The sequence below is a fragment of the Magallana gigas genome, chromosome 2 (assembly GCF_963853765.1).
Source record: "Magallana gigas chromosome 2, xbMagGiga1.1, whole genome shotgun sequence".
NCBI lineage: Eukaryota > Metazoa > Mollusca > Bivalvia > Ostreida > Ostreidae > Magallana > Magallana gigas.
Genome location: NC_088854.1, coordinates 7,178,892 through 7,193,538, shown reverse-complemented (window position 1 = coordinate 7,193,538; position 14,647 = coordinate 7,178,892). Strand labels below are relative to the sequence as shown.

Here is a 14,647-nt window from a genome sequence, read left to right as displayed (position 1 = left end):
TCTTAAATAAGTGAATTGTTTTGTTTCCATTCACAGTAGTAATCATTGATGCACTATAACAAGGGCTCCAAGTCTGAAGATTAAGGCAGTCTAATAAACATCAAATTGAATATTTTTTAATTTATCAAATTATTGATACATTCATACAATTTAATAATTGGAATCTTTCAAAGAATCAAACTACACAAAGGAGCAGAGATTCGTGAGATTGGAATGTAATAGTTCAAGTGGTACGATTTCCTTTTTATATAAAAATGTTGGTCACAATTTTGATAATTACACAGAGGGGTGTCATATTTTATAATTTCAAAATATATTACATTTTAAAAAAGCTATGAATAATTTTTCATACATACATGTATGTAAAGGAATTTTTCTCTTTTATGGGGTTATAAAAATTTAGAATTGGAAATACATGTGTATCTATAAAAAAAAGAATCTTAAATTATCCCATAACTATTACGAAGATAGACAAATTACCACATTGATACACTGACTCTTTACCCTGAATTATAGTAGATCTATTTCTAAGTTATACACAGATATATTTATATACTGGTAAAAGCACTGGCAATGGAGTTCTTACAAGACAGCATGAATTGAAGGTAACATCTTATGAAGTAGTATGGGTTCTCTATATAATGTACACAACCTGTTCATTCTTATTACAATAGATACAGCTGATAAGATGACAAAACCGTATTAAATGAATTGGAAACTATAAAAGCCTGAAAAATGCACACAAAATAGAGGTAAGAAAATCAGATCTTAATATGAACAGGTAGCAAGATCTGAGATAGGCAAGAATCTTGAATAGAAAAATTCCAAACAAAACATAGCAAGAAAAATATATTGCTGTTTTTAATTTGAGGTAATTCATAAATGACTCTGGCATATAGCTTATAAAATCAATAGTCAAAATAATTTTCATGTTAAACAATTTAACAAACATATACACAGTACTTATGAACATAAACTACCCGGTAATAATAAATCTAAAGCACTACCAGTGATAAGCACCAATGAAAGTTAAATAGGACTAGCCAACATATCCCGTGGACATGCAGTCGTTATCTGGGGCCCTCCCTGTGGATTTCTCCTCCCTCTGTGTGGTGAGATGCCTAGCTGGCCTTGACCCCTTTGATCTTGTCCTTCACAGGGTCATCCACCAGCTGATTGTGGAGGGACATCAACTCCTTGAAGTACCTGACCGTTTTGACCTTGAGCTCTAGAGTGGCATCCTCATCACAGATGAAGATGGACTGGGGGTGCTGCTGGAAGGCGGACACGGTCCACATGTGACACACCCCCTCCTCTATGGCCTTGTGGAGGGCCAGGGCTTTGTGGGCTCCAGTAATCAAAATCATCACCTTTTAAAAATACAAAACCCTTCCATGATTGTTCAGGCAGGTGGCATAGTATTTTAAAGCAGAAGGGCGAGACAAATAGTGAATGGGGTCAGACAAAAAGAGGAGGGGCAAATTTGGCTTGTACTATTTTTTTTAATAGATAACTATAAGAAAAGAGTACATTTTTTTTTCCAAAAGCGGTGGGACCAGCCCTCCTCCTTTTTGCTTCTTGATGATTGTTATCTACCATGATTATAACTTTCCTTTCTTAACAGCTCTAGCATGTAATTCTACTTAGCATTTCCAATAAGAGTCAAAAATGGAGTGTATTGAAAGTAAAAGAGAGTGAATTTTTAACCTGACTGTGACATCAAATTACCTCCCTGGCGTCCATCACCGTCCCCACCCCTACAGTCAGAGCCTGCTGCGGAACCTTAGACAGGTCACCATCAAAGAACCGAGCGTTGGCCATAATGGTGTCCTTGTTCAGGGTCTTTATCCTGGTCCTAGATACCAGACTGGAGCCTGGCTCATTGAATGCGATGTGACCGTCCGGGCCAATTCCTGAACAAAACCATAATTATATCAATGTAAGCTGATGTGAGCTGATCATTGATCATGATGCATTTACATTTTGGTCTGTATTTAGTTCATGAAATCACTGTCAATTCTAAAATTGTTATTAAAAAATTGTCAAAGAATTGTAAAATTACAAGAACTATCGTTGTTATTCCTAAGAGCTTGATATTTAATCCAATTCAATTCATCTATTGACAATTACCATATCGGCATACAGTCATGAATATGAGTTACATAAAACAAAATATTAAACATTAGCATAAGCTAAATATTAACTAATTTATCTACAATAGACAAAACCTTGGGTGAACAAAACTAAGCTTGTGCAAAGGTTATCATTGGTATTAAAACAATTGTGTAAGTGTATATTAATGCAGGCCTCGATATAACCTGAGGAAAACTTATTAGAGGATTACATCTTTTAATAATCACCGATGACAGACATGATTACCTGTAGGTATCTAGCAATGCTTCATCTGATCCTCTCTTCTTTGTTTTGATTTTTGAGACATGCAGTCTGATAAGGTAACATTTTTGGTTACCGTATATTTTGTTATTGTTATATATAATATAAGATATTGTTGTTTGTAATTCCCTACCGCCTACAAACAGCTCGATGCCTCCAGCCTCTGTAATTTTTCTTTCAAAATCCTCACACTCCTGTTTGACATCTGTGGCGTTGCCATCCAAAATATTGGCATTTTCTGGCTGTATGTCAATATGCTTGAAGAAATGGTTCCACATAAAGGAGTGATAACTCTCCGGATGATCTCTGGGAAGGCCTACAACAATTGTCAAAGCATGTCAAAAATTCTTGCAATCATAATTAGCTATTAATCCATCTGGTTATTGTTCAGTCTTTTGGATCTTTCGTTACGCTGTTTAAGTGTGCAACAGTTGGTGAAAAGTCAATTTGTCTCAACAGGAAATCAAACCCACAGCATCTAGTATTCTATGTCAGCACTCTAGTGACAGAGCTATTGAGACCCGATATATTCACACACACACACACACACAGTTAACCTGGGGACAATTAACCTGTTAACCTGGGGACAATAGCAACATTTACTTCTTTCCACTTTAATCCCAGGTGCCATCTTCACTAGCGTAGGATTTATAATCCACTACTCTCCTCTACAGAGATAGGAACGAATCCTTCTAAACCTATGCCAGGCAAAGATGCCCAGTTGCCATCAATGACTGCATGCACGTGGGTGATAATACAGGTCTATAATTCAAAATGGTGAATCATTTTCTTATACAGACAAGTGGATCAGAATTCAAAGCATGGAACAATAGCCTATTCTATATGAACAACAGCATAAACTCCATGAAGCTTTTACTGACCTACATATTCATCCATGTTGAATGTCTTGACATACTTAAAGCTTAGTGCACCAGCTTTGTGAAATTCTATCAGCTTTTTGTACGTCCCCAATGGTGTGCTTCCTAATGGGAAAAAAAAATGAAAATACATGTACATCAGCCATGTATTATTAATGTAAACATTGTAATAATGAATAATCAAACAGAAATAAAGAGTAGGACACATAATTACATTGTAAGTACATTGTACCAGCAACAGTATACTATATTTTTTGCTGAAAACCTGTTTTTGTTTAAACTTGTCAATGTGTGCATGTAGACAAAATGATAACTGATCACTATTATGTGACAATCATCAAATGTTACATGGGGTATATACTAACCGGTATTGCATGTATAGTGTTTTATCTGAGAAGTTTGTACTTCAATATATTGTCTTGTTCACATGATCTATGCATGCCAATTTAATTAGTTCGACTGATTCAGAAGAACTTGAACCAATGCAGTACAGTATAAGTTCTTCATGTACAACTTCTTTTGGGTACGAGTTCTCTAGCATTTAAAGAATACACCACAATTCAGTTTTTTCTACGGCACAATACAATATTATACCTGTTGGTAGACCCAGAGTGAAGTACTTGTCTGGTCCTGGCTTAAAATCGTTGATTCTTCTCCTGATGTACTTAGCGGCCCACTCACTGACTTTGTCATAATTGTCAAGAATTACTAGCCTCATCTGTCATAAAAAAAAAACCCTTCATATTAGGATTTAGAATGATTTTTTTAAAACTTCCATATGCATATTTTTAAGTATCCATGCAGACATGCAAACATTATATCGAACAATTCCAATTTTCAAACATTGAAGATTCTTTATTGCATAAATATATAGGTAATGTTCAGCAGATTTTAAAAAATATACCTCCAGTACTGTTTGTGTAGGCAATTTGTCACAAGGCAATTAGCAATGATTAGTGAGACAAAACAGCTGATATTACCAAAAACGGTTCTGCTTCTTGCGACATCTGCCGCTTTGAGTTATAATGAAATAACCGTTTGTTTCATACACATATTAACCAGCTGAAACAACATTTTCTTCATCGTTAGGCATGTCTTGCAACTTACGAAATAATCCACACTGTGTCGTCGCAAAACCTCGAAGTGAAAGTAGAAGACCCACTGACGTTACGATGGCTTCTAGAACATGCAGACAGCTCTTTCGGAACTATTTAAGTTTTGTTTCTCGAAATAGAGCACAATTTAGGAAAGTGAAAATACCAGGAGATGGAATTCAAAGAAGCAATAACCTACAAGCCTTCAATTGGAACAAATTTCGTTTGACTTTACAATATATTGCAAGCAAAGTCAAACTGAAACACGTGGTTGGAACGAATGTCGTTTTTTGCGCCGTAGCTTTGTGCTATAACGGATCCAAGAATGGTAAAAAAAAAAGATGCATTAAATGTTTCATTTAAAGTTAATATTTTCTATCCAGAAAATTTAAGATGATGTTATATAATGCAAAGATTGCATCACCACCATCAAGATTGTTTATTGAACACATGACATATATGTACAGATATATTGAAGTATAACGTTATGAAATCATGGCATCTTTATTAATGTTAATGTACCACTGGTAAATGTAAGTTGTGTTTTAGATGCTGCTCAGCTGCTGTCTAGTGCAAAAAGAAGAGATTATGCACAAGTTGAAAGGTACATATATAATTAATTAATACACATTATTGCTCTTCACAAGTCTGACATTTTTATAACAATTAATATGCAGCATCTGCCATATATTCTCACATTTACTTTTTATAAGACTCATAAAAGGTGGGGTTGATGTGAACTGCAGGCATCAGCTGGGATGGACTGCGCTACATATTGCTGCAATAAACCAAGATACTCGGTATTTCAATTTTATCATACTGGTGTTAATTTTGATTTTTTTATAATTGAGCAAACCCTTACAAGGCTTGCTTCTTAAATATTGATATACTTTATCTTGCAAGGGAACCTGAGTTTAATTTGGGTTTACAAGATATTGATCCAGTAAATGGTTGTATGATATTTATGTTCGTTTTGTTTTCTTCTTTAGACTTTTGGAGCTTTTACTGAGGTTGGGTGCTGATCCCAACATTGGAGATGAATATTCTACGTATTTCGCCATTGCGAGGGAACAAAGATTCGACCCAATGAGTGGTAATTACACATCTGTTATATTGGAATTTATTATGGTTTTGACTTGCATACAATTCACGTTTTATTTGACTTTCATTTAACTCTGCTGTAGTGTTAATGGTGAGGGAGGAGGAGTTCAATGACCGGCTGAGTCAGAGAGCTAACTTCAAGGGATGCACACCTCTACACTATGCTGTTCTCATGGAGGACTTCACAATTGTCAAACTACTGCTGGATGCAGGTAATTAATGTTTGTGCATTCAGAAAATTTTCTTTATTAATTTCATCATTTTGACAAAACTTAAGTTTTTAGAGACAAATATTTCTTTTCACTTTTACAAAGCATTAGAGAAATTTCTCACCAAGATCACAAATTTTTGTCATGAACAAGTATGGTTGTATTTATTGTCTGTTATTACCGGTAATTATATATATATATATATATATAAAAATATGTGTATGAGTTTCAAGTCAAGGTATGAGTAATTCATTCCTTACTTAATCACCAGATATATGTCTGAGTAAATATCATATTGGTAATAAACCAATTTCTTTCATAGGTGCAGATCCCACACTTGAAAATGTTAATGGCCATAAACCAATTGACTACACTAAAAACCAGACATTAAAAACTGTCTTATCAACAGCAGAAACAAAAGTAGGAACAATTCGATTATTTTAGTGATATTAATGATAGACAATCTCTTCTTATACATCCTTAGCTACTGGATAGATTTTATGACTTTAAGAAATGTCAGTGTCTCATTAATTAGTTTTTAGAGCTGAAGGAGAGAAAGGCTGCAGAGGAGAGGAGGAAGTTCCCCTTGGAGCAAAGGCTGAGGGAGCACATCATCGGTCAGGACGGTGCCATCAACACAGTGGCTGCTGGTAAGTGGACAGGATAGCTGAGGGTGTGTCATTTACTTGAGCTATTAAATTTTCTTAGCTGGGGTATTATTTGTGATCTTGCTCACTGTACCTCTAGTTGGATAAGTGCAAAGTTTTAAGGCAGAGGTGAAGATCATAATATTGTTTATTAAGCCTTTTGAGATGAAACCATCTCAATGATGTCTAATTTCTTTTCTGTGTTTTTTTTTAAGATTTCATTATTAAGAGATTAACACAGTCACTTCTACCTTACAACTAGTTATACAGGATCAGGACAGCCAGTCATTTCTTTATTTTGATAATAAAAATTAAAAAGCTCTATAATTTTCTTCCAAATGTTTTGTTTAGAAATTAAAAGACAATATCAAAGTCATGCCTTGATTTTTTTCAAAAAAATTTGATTTTCAGTTAAGACATTCCGAAAATTGTCTCCTTGAGTTTCCTACATGGTATTTTATGATTATATATGTTTTGAGATAATTTGTTTTCAAAGAGTAAGGTTTGGATGATTTCCAAGTTAAAAATAAAAAACTACCATAAGATATTTACAGTGTGTATCAAATTTCAGAAAAGGATTCAATGGTTGCCACAAATACATTGTCAAAACAATAATAAGAAAATTTCAGAAAAGGATTTAATTGTTGCAACATACATGTATATACTGTTAACGTATTACATTTGGCGTGTACAATATTTGGCGAAAAATAGTTTTTGAACAAGTTGGCGAGGATTTGAATTAGCGTATTCCTGAATATGACTATTCTTAATTATATATGCATGACATTTAGCGATGTACCTGATTTAGCGGACGCTGCATTCCGCCAAAAGCACTAAATAGAGTACACAGCTTAATGTAATACGTTTACAGTATATTGTCAAAACAACAATAATAAGAAGAAAACATGTTTAAAAAATTTGCTTACTCATTATGTACTATATCTATTATGATATTTTTGAAATACTAGTATTTTTTCAAAGCTATGGTTCATGTAAGTATAAAAGATTTAACATGTCTTTTTACTCAAGACGTCATCAATGCAGCACCCATATCTTCAAATTTTCATACAAATAAATAAACATGTAACTTATTTTCTTCGGTCTCTTTGTCAGGACTAAAAATGCTACTTCTAATCTAAGCGAATGTGATCCATTTAGTATAAACTTATTTTGATATCTCTTAATAGTTTAAAAATAATTTTACTTTTTCCACATGATTCAGACATCGCAAGTTTCTCTTCAATTAAAATAATTTTGTTTCCTATTGGTCAAACAAGAAAGCCTGAAATCTAACAGCATCAGAAGTGACAGTGGCCTGACACCTGAATTTCTGTCTGTGAGAGGTCAAAGAGGTTAACATTGGGTTGTGTTTACCTTGGATATAGCATGGTTATCAAAAGATTGAACAGTCTTTAAGACTCTCTTCAAAGAATGTTAAATCATCTGCATGTTCTTAAAGTTTCGTTTATGTTTTTGTTTTTACATTCATACATTTACATTAGGGCTGGATATTGGGGGAAAATTTTGTATTGCATTATTTTGGGATATTTTAAAATAAACTGGAATTGACTTTGATTTAAAAACATAATTCATTTTCACTGTTAGTCTTTAAAAAATAGAATAAATGAACCTTTTTGATGTTCATTTTAGAACTGAAACCAAAATGTGTTCATATCTTTGACTTTCCTTTCTTGTTTGGAATGATTATAAATGCCTTAACCCTTTTTAATTCAAAAATCAAAATTTGGGAAACACCAAGCCTGTAACAAAGTTCCAGCCAGATCAATTAATTGAAAAAATGTATCTTGATACGATATTTTTCGTTCCTGTACCACAATACAATGGAGTACCAATATTATTGGGCAGCCCTAATATACATGTAGATATATTATTAATCATTTCTTTTATTTTGTAGCAATTAGGCGTAAGGAGAATGGCTGGTATGATGAGGACCACCCCCTTGTCTTCCTCTTCTTGGGCTCCTCAGGAATAGGTAAGTACTCAGTAGTCAGGCTCCTTGGGAATAGGTTAGTCCTCAATAGTCAATCTTCCCACGTCAAGGGTTTCTGATCCGCACCGCTTCTCACAATGGTGGGGATCAAAAACCCTTGATGTGAGAAAATATCAATTGTCAGGCTCCTTGTGAATAGGTGAGTCCTCAAAAGACTGGCTCCTTTGAAATAGGTGAGTCCTCAGTAGTCAGGCTCCTTGGGAATAGGTGAGTCCTCAATTGTCAGGCTCCTTGGGAATATGCAAATCCTCAATTTTCAGGCTCCTCAGGAATAGATATGTCCTCAATAATCAGCCTCTTCAGGAATAGGTGATTCCTCAAAAGTTGGGCTCCTCTAGAAAAGGTGATTCCTCAAAAATTGGGCTCCTCAGGGATAGATATGTCCTCAATAGTCAGGCTCCTTTAGAATAGGTGAGTCCTCAAAAGTTGGGCTCCTTGGGAATAGGGAGTCCTCAGTAGTTAGGCTCCTCAGGAATAGGTAAGTCCTCAGTAGTCAGGCTCATCGGGAATAGGTTAGTCCTCAATAGTCAGGCTCCTTGGGAATAGGTAAGTTTTCAATAGTTAGACTCCTTGGGAATAGGGAGTCCTCAATAGTCATGCTCCTCAGTAATAGGTAGGTTCTCAATAGTCTTGCTCCTCAGGAATAGATAAGTCCTAACAAATCCTACAAATGAAACTGTGTTTCAATGGGTTATCCTGACTTATTTTGGATCCTCCCTCCTGTCACCAGATCTAATCAATAATGGTAAATGTTCCCAATTTTTGCTCCAAATATTAAATGAATACTCTGCCGTGAGTATAATTGCATATTACCAGTATTTACAGAATATTTGGCACAACAGATATTTGGACATGATATACAGTTTTTGTTCTCATTATCCTAACTGTAAATACTTTCCATCTACTAATAATATTCACCTCTAGTTCTTTTCTCCATTATCCATTTTTTGAATAGATAGCACCAATGTCATCAATAATGTCACCATGACATGACTAAAAAAAAAACCTTATTCTAACAACATTAGACTTTGCCATGGCATGTCATGGAACTTTAAAGTCTTGCACACACAGAGATATAAATACATGTATATATATTACTTCTGTATCCCTACCCTGTTCTCTATTCTAGGTAAAACAGAGTTAGCCAAGCAAGCGGCCAAGTATCTACATAAAGATGTAAAGAAGGTAAATTGAGTCCCAACAAGTACAGCAGATTTTATAAGTAGAAGTTTCACAATAATGTCTGATCTTTCCAAGGTTTATGATGTTTTAAAAAGAGATGGTATTTTTCTTCTTCTTCAGGGTTTTATACGTATAGACATGTCAGAGTACCAAGAGAAGCATGAAGTAAGCAATTATTTATTGGAGATTTTTTCCTAATTGTTAAAACAACTTCTACAGTGAAAATTAGTATGACACATCATATTGTGTGTGATGGCTTTATGTTGGAGGATGTTGCCACAAATTTACATCATGATAAACTTGATATTACAATTTATATATACCTGGAAATTATTTTTCGCAGTAATAGACAATCAATTATGAATCTACATCTGTTTTATCTGAAGAAGAATTGGCTGATATGCAAAAAAAATCATTCCCTCATTTTTATGGTACTTTTAAGTTAAAAAAAAAAAGGTTATACAACACAATTCAACATTATACAACACAATTCAACAAAGTCGCAAATGAACTTTGTCATGTATTTTAATTTTAATTGCAATTGTTAGTCAATTGAAACCTGGTTTAATCACCAGGTAGCCAAGTTCATTGGTTCGCCGCCCGGTTATGTGGGCCATGAAGAGGGAGGTCAGCTGACCAAGAAGCTGACGGAGTGCCCGAACGCAGTGGTTCTATTTGATGAAGTGGAGAAGGCCCACCCAGATGTCCTGACTATCATGCTACAGTTGTTTGATGAGGTCACCTAATATTTTTCCTGATCTATACACCTAAACCCAAACACCCTGTCCCCTTTCCAGGATTTACATTTTGTTAATGCTTTTAATTATTATTAATTTTGTTTACTTTAATTTGCATTAGATCCTGGGACCCTTCTGTTTGTTTCATGAATTTGTTAATTTCAATGAGGTTGTGTGCCATGATCTTAACATCAAGGTCATTTTGATTGATTGAAGTTTGTTAACAAGAAAATGTTTGTCACAGTGACTGTTAATTTCCCCCAAGAACAGAAAATAGTACTGGTACATGAATATAAGGCAGCATATCTCAACACAAGGAGATATGCTGCCTTATATTCATGTACTGGTATTTCTGTATTTTCTGATTATTAGATATATGACATTAAAAAGCAAAGAATAGGTAGTAAAATCCTGTGTTGTTTATAGATAGGGAAAACCTGAAGTTTTATTTGGATGCTTCATTTTTAAGGGTCGACTGACAGATGGGAAGGGAAAAACCATTGAATGTAAAGATGCCATCTTTATCATGACCTCTAACCTTGCCAGTGAGGTCATTGCCAGCCATGCGTTACAACTGAGGGCAGAGGCAGCAGAGTATAACAAACACAAGGATGCACAGAAACTGGGTGAGACAGTCTTCATGTACATTTTTCGAATTAATTGTCATAAAGTTCAAGTGTAAGTACATGTACATGTTTAATAAAGTTCTATAGACAAAATAAAGACTGTATGCCAAAATATGAAAGTTGTTTATATTATCCTTTAAAGATTAAGTTACTACTCTGATTTTTTATCTCTTTTGTTAGAGGACCTGGAAGCTGCAGAGAGAATCACCATATCCAGAAAATTTAAAGATGACGTTGTTCGACCAATTTTAAAGGTAGGAATAGTACAAGTCAATGTTAAGAGATATGAGGGCCTCCAATGAAATAATCATGTATCTGTCAGGAATCTGCTAAACCTTGGACCTTTTTTTCATAGAGGGCATTCAGACGTGATGAATTTTTGGGAAGAATCAACGAGATTGTGTACTTCTTGCCATTTTCTCGGTCAGAGTTGAGCAAATTAGTGACAAAGGAACTACAATACTGGTCAGAACAGGTAAGTACCCCAGTGATTTAATTACCGGTAGTTTTGAAACTGTCATTAGAGGATTGATTGAAGAACAATTAATAAATAGATAGATACAGAGTATCCATCTGATTCAGTCTTTTACTTGATATTGACTTAAGAAATGAAGATAATAATTTTTCTATTGATCGACATATCAAAGAAAAAATTGACCGGAAAACTTCATCAATGATGAAAAAGTTTTCCGGTCAATTTTTTCTTTGATACGTCGATCAATAGAAAAATTATTATCTTCATTTCTTATCATTTAATAAAACATTTTCAAATAAAAAAATTGTGAAGTGTCATTGATCAAAAATGTAAATAATGTAAATGAAGCGGCGCGTATGAATACAAAACAACAACAGCAACAATATTCAAAATGGAGGCACCTTCAGCTGATGCAGAGCTATTGAGCTGAATTAAATTGTGAGTTAAAATTTGAACCGGCTGAATTGAAAACGAAAGGAAAATACATGCGATAGCTTGTGATATTATTCACTGTGCAGAAAAACTCAGAATAAAACTAGTTTTCATGCGAGATCGCTGGAATATGCAACTTGTCATAACCATCCAAGGAACGGCAATCGTGGACGAAAATAGCTGATATGTCGACAAAAAATAGTATGTATAAGCGACTTTTGTAAACGTTGTGGTAACTAGATAGCCAGTGATGTACTTGAATGGTATATTTGCCGCTTGCAATGCACCGAGGAGTTGATGCATTACTCATACAGCTTTTCTTTACGACACTTATTCTGATGACCGATCATGTACCTGTGTAAATTAAAAAATTATTGTTACCAAATTTGAACAGCAGTATTACTGTGAAAGTTTAAAGGCCTATATGTTCGTTATACTATTCCTGGAAAAGGAACAGCCAGCCTCGCTGTAAATGTTGATTGATCTCAAGCAGACGAAATCATGAGAGGATGCTTAATTTTCTATTTCGTGAATCAAATAATGTGTTTTTTTTAATTTTGATGGTTAAAACTTTCAAGTTTTTATATTCACAAGGTTGCATTTTGTTTGCTGACAATAAAACAGACACAACATTACATTTTGTTGACAGTGTTTACGTGTATCTTGGAAATTCACGTTCTATAAATAGTGTTAGACCAGAACAGTTGAGAAAAGTAGATCCGGGAAAAATTTTATTGATGCAGGTATCAAAGAAATTTTTCAACCAAACAGAAGCCCCGATATCTCATCAAAAGAATGAATATTAAATGATATGTTTATTAATGATACTTTTAAAATATCTGCCTTTACAGTATCCCAAGTTTAACATATACTCATAGTTACATGTTGTAGCAAAAGAGGGAAAGGTTGAATATTGAATTTGCAGTTTTATCACACAGGCAAAAAAGAAACATGATATTTCCTTGGTGTGGGACCATAATGTCGTGGACGTTCTCGCAGATGGCTATGATGTCCACTATGGTGCTCGCTCCATTAAATATGAGGTTTGTTAAAATGAACAAAATACAAGCACTATAATATATATAAGGCTCACTCAATTAAAAAAGATGTACATAATAGCTGACATGATACAAGCACCAAAATAAACTTGATTTGCAGATGTAACTAATTTGTTTTTTCTTGAGATTTGTTCATTAACTTAAATTAGTTCTTTATTTCTTAGGTATAGAATCTATCAAATTACAGTTGAACTTCAATATCTCAAACACTAAAATCTCATATACAATGGACTTGTCAAAGTGATTTGAAAGTCTCAACTACTTATTTTTTAAGTAATTTACCCTCTATATCTTGAATACTTGGATATCTTGAAGTTTTTAAACAGTTCCATCTAGTTGGAGATAACAAAGTTTGACTATTTTGAAATGACATTTAGGTTGAAAGACGTGTGGTAACCCAGTTGGCAATGGCACACGAGAGACAACTGATTGAGAAAGGCTGTGTGATTCGACTCTCGGCTACAAATGCAGAGGATCTTACAAAGACAGACAAGTCATCTGTTGAACCACCCACCATAAAGTTACAACTGTTACAGAAAGGAAAGGGAGATAAATATGTGGACATTAACTTCAAAGGGGGAGACAATCCATTTACCGCAGGATATAAGTAAAAGACACTTTACAAATTACAGAGGAGCACAATGAAATTTACACTTTTAAGGGTCTTGTAATTAAGTAACAGTGTCATGTAAATAGAGGGTTTGAAAGCCTGTACTTCAGTAGAAGTGAAAAATTATGTCTTATTATTAAGGTATTAGAACCATTTTAACAAGGCCTTGGACTTTCAGTAGGATGTAACTATCTATTTCTTGCGTCAAAACAAAATACAATTACGCTTGTTTCAAGCGAAACATTCGCCGATTGCCGAGTCTTTGCTCAAAGCCAGAAAAATCTTGTTGATTTCAATGAGCCATGGCTGAATGGCCTACAATGAAATAGACAGGCCTACGTTACATTGTCAATTGACACAACTACCCAAAGTCAAAGCTCTTGTTAAAATGGTTCTAATAAGATAGTTTTTCAAACTTTTACATGTAATGTCCAAAATTAAGATCAGTTGGGTTTCTCCATCTGATTTTGATTTTTACATTCCTCACATCTTGAAGAAAATTATATGCTCTCTACTTAGCCCTATTTGGCTAAGACTTTACTTAAACAGAGCTTTTTGGTCGATGGTGTTCAGTGACTTTGTCAAGTCAATTTGAAGGTCATAGAGGATCTCTTTTTATCATCAGTTTAAGACTGTATATTATTTCCCATTTGCTTAATCTTGCTTAGATTGAACAAAAATGCCTGCATATAAGTAGTAATGAAATTGATGTAGATCTACACCACCTGGAAAATTTCTAAGATATAGGTCAAGGTCTCTAAGCAAAATTTTCTGAAATTCTTTTCATCGTATTGTCCACTATGTAAGCAGGCCCTTTGAGATGGTCACCATCTCCATGTTGTCTATTTTTTTTTAATGCTTGCATTCATTTTACAATATACATCATTTTGAAAGTTGTGTAAATTATGAAATATGGTTTTTGTTTTGTTTTCTGAATTAACTCAACGAGGTTTTATTTCCATCACTTCGGTGGCCCCTGATTTTGCATTCTAATGCGAGTGGGTTGTGAAAGTAGATTGACTTTCCATTATTTTGTATTGACAGTAGTTGTGTTCAGTTTGCTGGATTGTCAATTACCTCGCAGTAACTGTGTCAATATGCTGGCTTTTCAGGCATTTTATAATGACATACTAGGTAAACTGTTTCTGTGTAGAGTATTAAGTCAGCATACAAACTAAATGTAATACATGTAT

The 14,647-nt window shown here is 34.3% G+C and overlaps 2 protein-coding genes across 3 annotated transcripts; one reads left to right on the top strand and one right to left on the bottom strand.

Annotated features, from left to right (window-relative positions):
- Window positions 1-100: 100 nt before the first annotated feature.
- LOC105338585 (glucosamine-6-phosphate isomerase 2) lies at window positions 101-4,316 on the bottom strand. Its single transcript, XM_066074763.1, has 6 exons — window positions 4,177-4,316; window positions 3,867-3,990; window positions 3,276-3,377; window positions 2,528-2,710; window positions 1,729-1,913; window positions 101-1,370 (listed from the first exon to the last, which is right to left on the bottom strand). Exons 2-6 carry the CDS (start codon window positions 3,988-3,990, stop codon window positions 1,122-1,124), a joined length of 843 nt encoding a protein of 280 aa, XP_065930835.1. The 5' UTR covers window positions 4,177-4,316; the 3' UTR covers window positions 101-1,121.
- A 47-nt stretch (window positions 4,317-4,363) lies between these two features.
- Window positions 4,364-14,357, top strand: LOC105338599 (mitochondrial disaggregase). 2 transcript variants are annotated; one of them, XM_034443929.2, is made up of 16 exons: window positions 4,364-4,694; window positions 4,916-4,970; window positions 5,080-5,166; window positions 5,356-5,459; window positions 5,551-5,679; window positions 5,999-6,096; window positions 6,212-6,326; window positions 8,239-8,316; window positions 9,464-9,519; window positions 9,637-9,681; window positions 10,092-10,253; window positions 10,723-10,879; window positions 11,060-11,133; window positions 11,235-11,354; window positions 12,725-12,829; window positions 13,222-14,357. In XM_034443929.2, the coding sequence occupies exons 1-16, from the start codon at window positions 4,364-4,366 to the stop codon at window positions 13,453-13,455; spliced, it is 1,950 nt and encodes a 649-aa protein (XP_034299820.2). In that variant the 3' UTR covers window positions 13,456-14,357. The 2 variants fall into 2 exon arrangements, with proteins under 2 accessions (XP_034299820.2, XP_034299821.2); XM_034443930.2 differs by lacking the exon at window positions 10,092-10,253.
- Window positions 14,358-14,647: the final 290 nt, after the last annotated feature.

Coding starts and splice junctions, on each gene's coding strand:
- LOC105338585 (XM_066074763.1), bottom strand. CDS start 3,990: ATGAGGCTAGTAATTCTTGACAATTATGACAAAGTCAGTGAGTGGGCC. Junction 3,378..3,866: donor CACTCTGGGTCTACCAACAG/GTATAATATTGT, acceptor TTTTCCCATTAG/GAAGCACACCATTGGGGACG. Junction 2,711..3,275: donor CAACATGGATGAATATGTAG/GTCAGTAAAAGC, acceptor CAATTGTTGTAG/GCCTTCCCAGAGATCATCCG.
- LOC105338599 (XM_034443929.2), top strand. CDS start 4,364: ATGTCTTGCAACTTACGAAATAATCCACACTGTGTCGTCGCAAAACCT. Junction 5,460..5,550: donor AAGATTCGACCCAATGAGTG/GTAATTACACAT, acceptor ACTCTGCTGTAG/TGTTAATGGTGAGGGAGGAG. Junction 11,134..11,234: donor TTGTTCGACCAATTTTAAAG/GTAGGAATAGTA, acceptor TTTTTTTCATAG/AGGGCATTCAGACGTGATGA.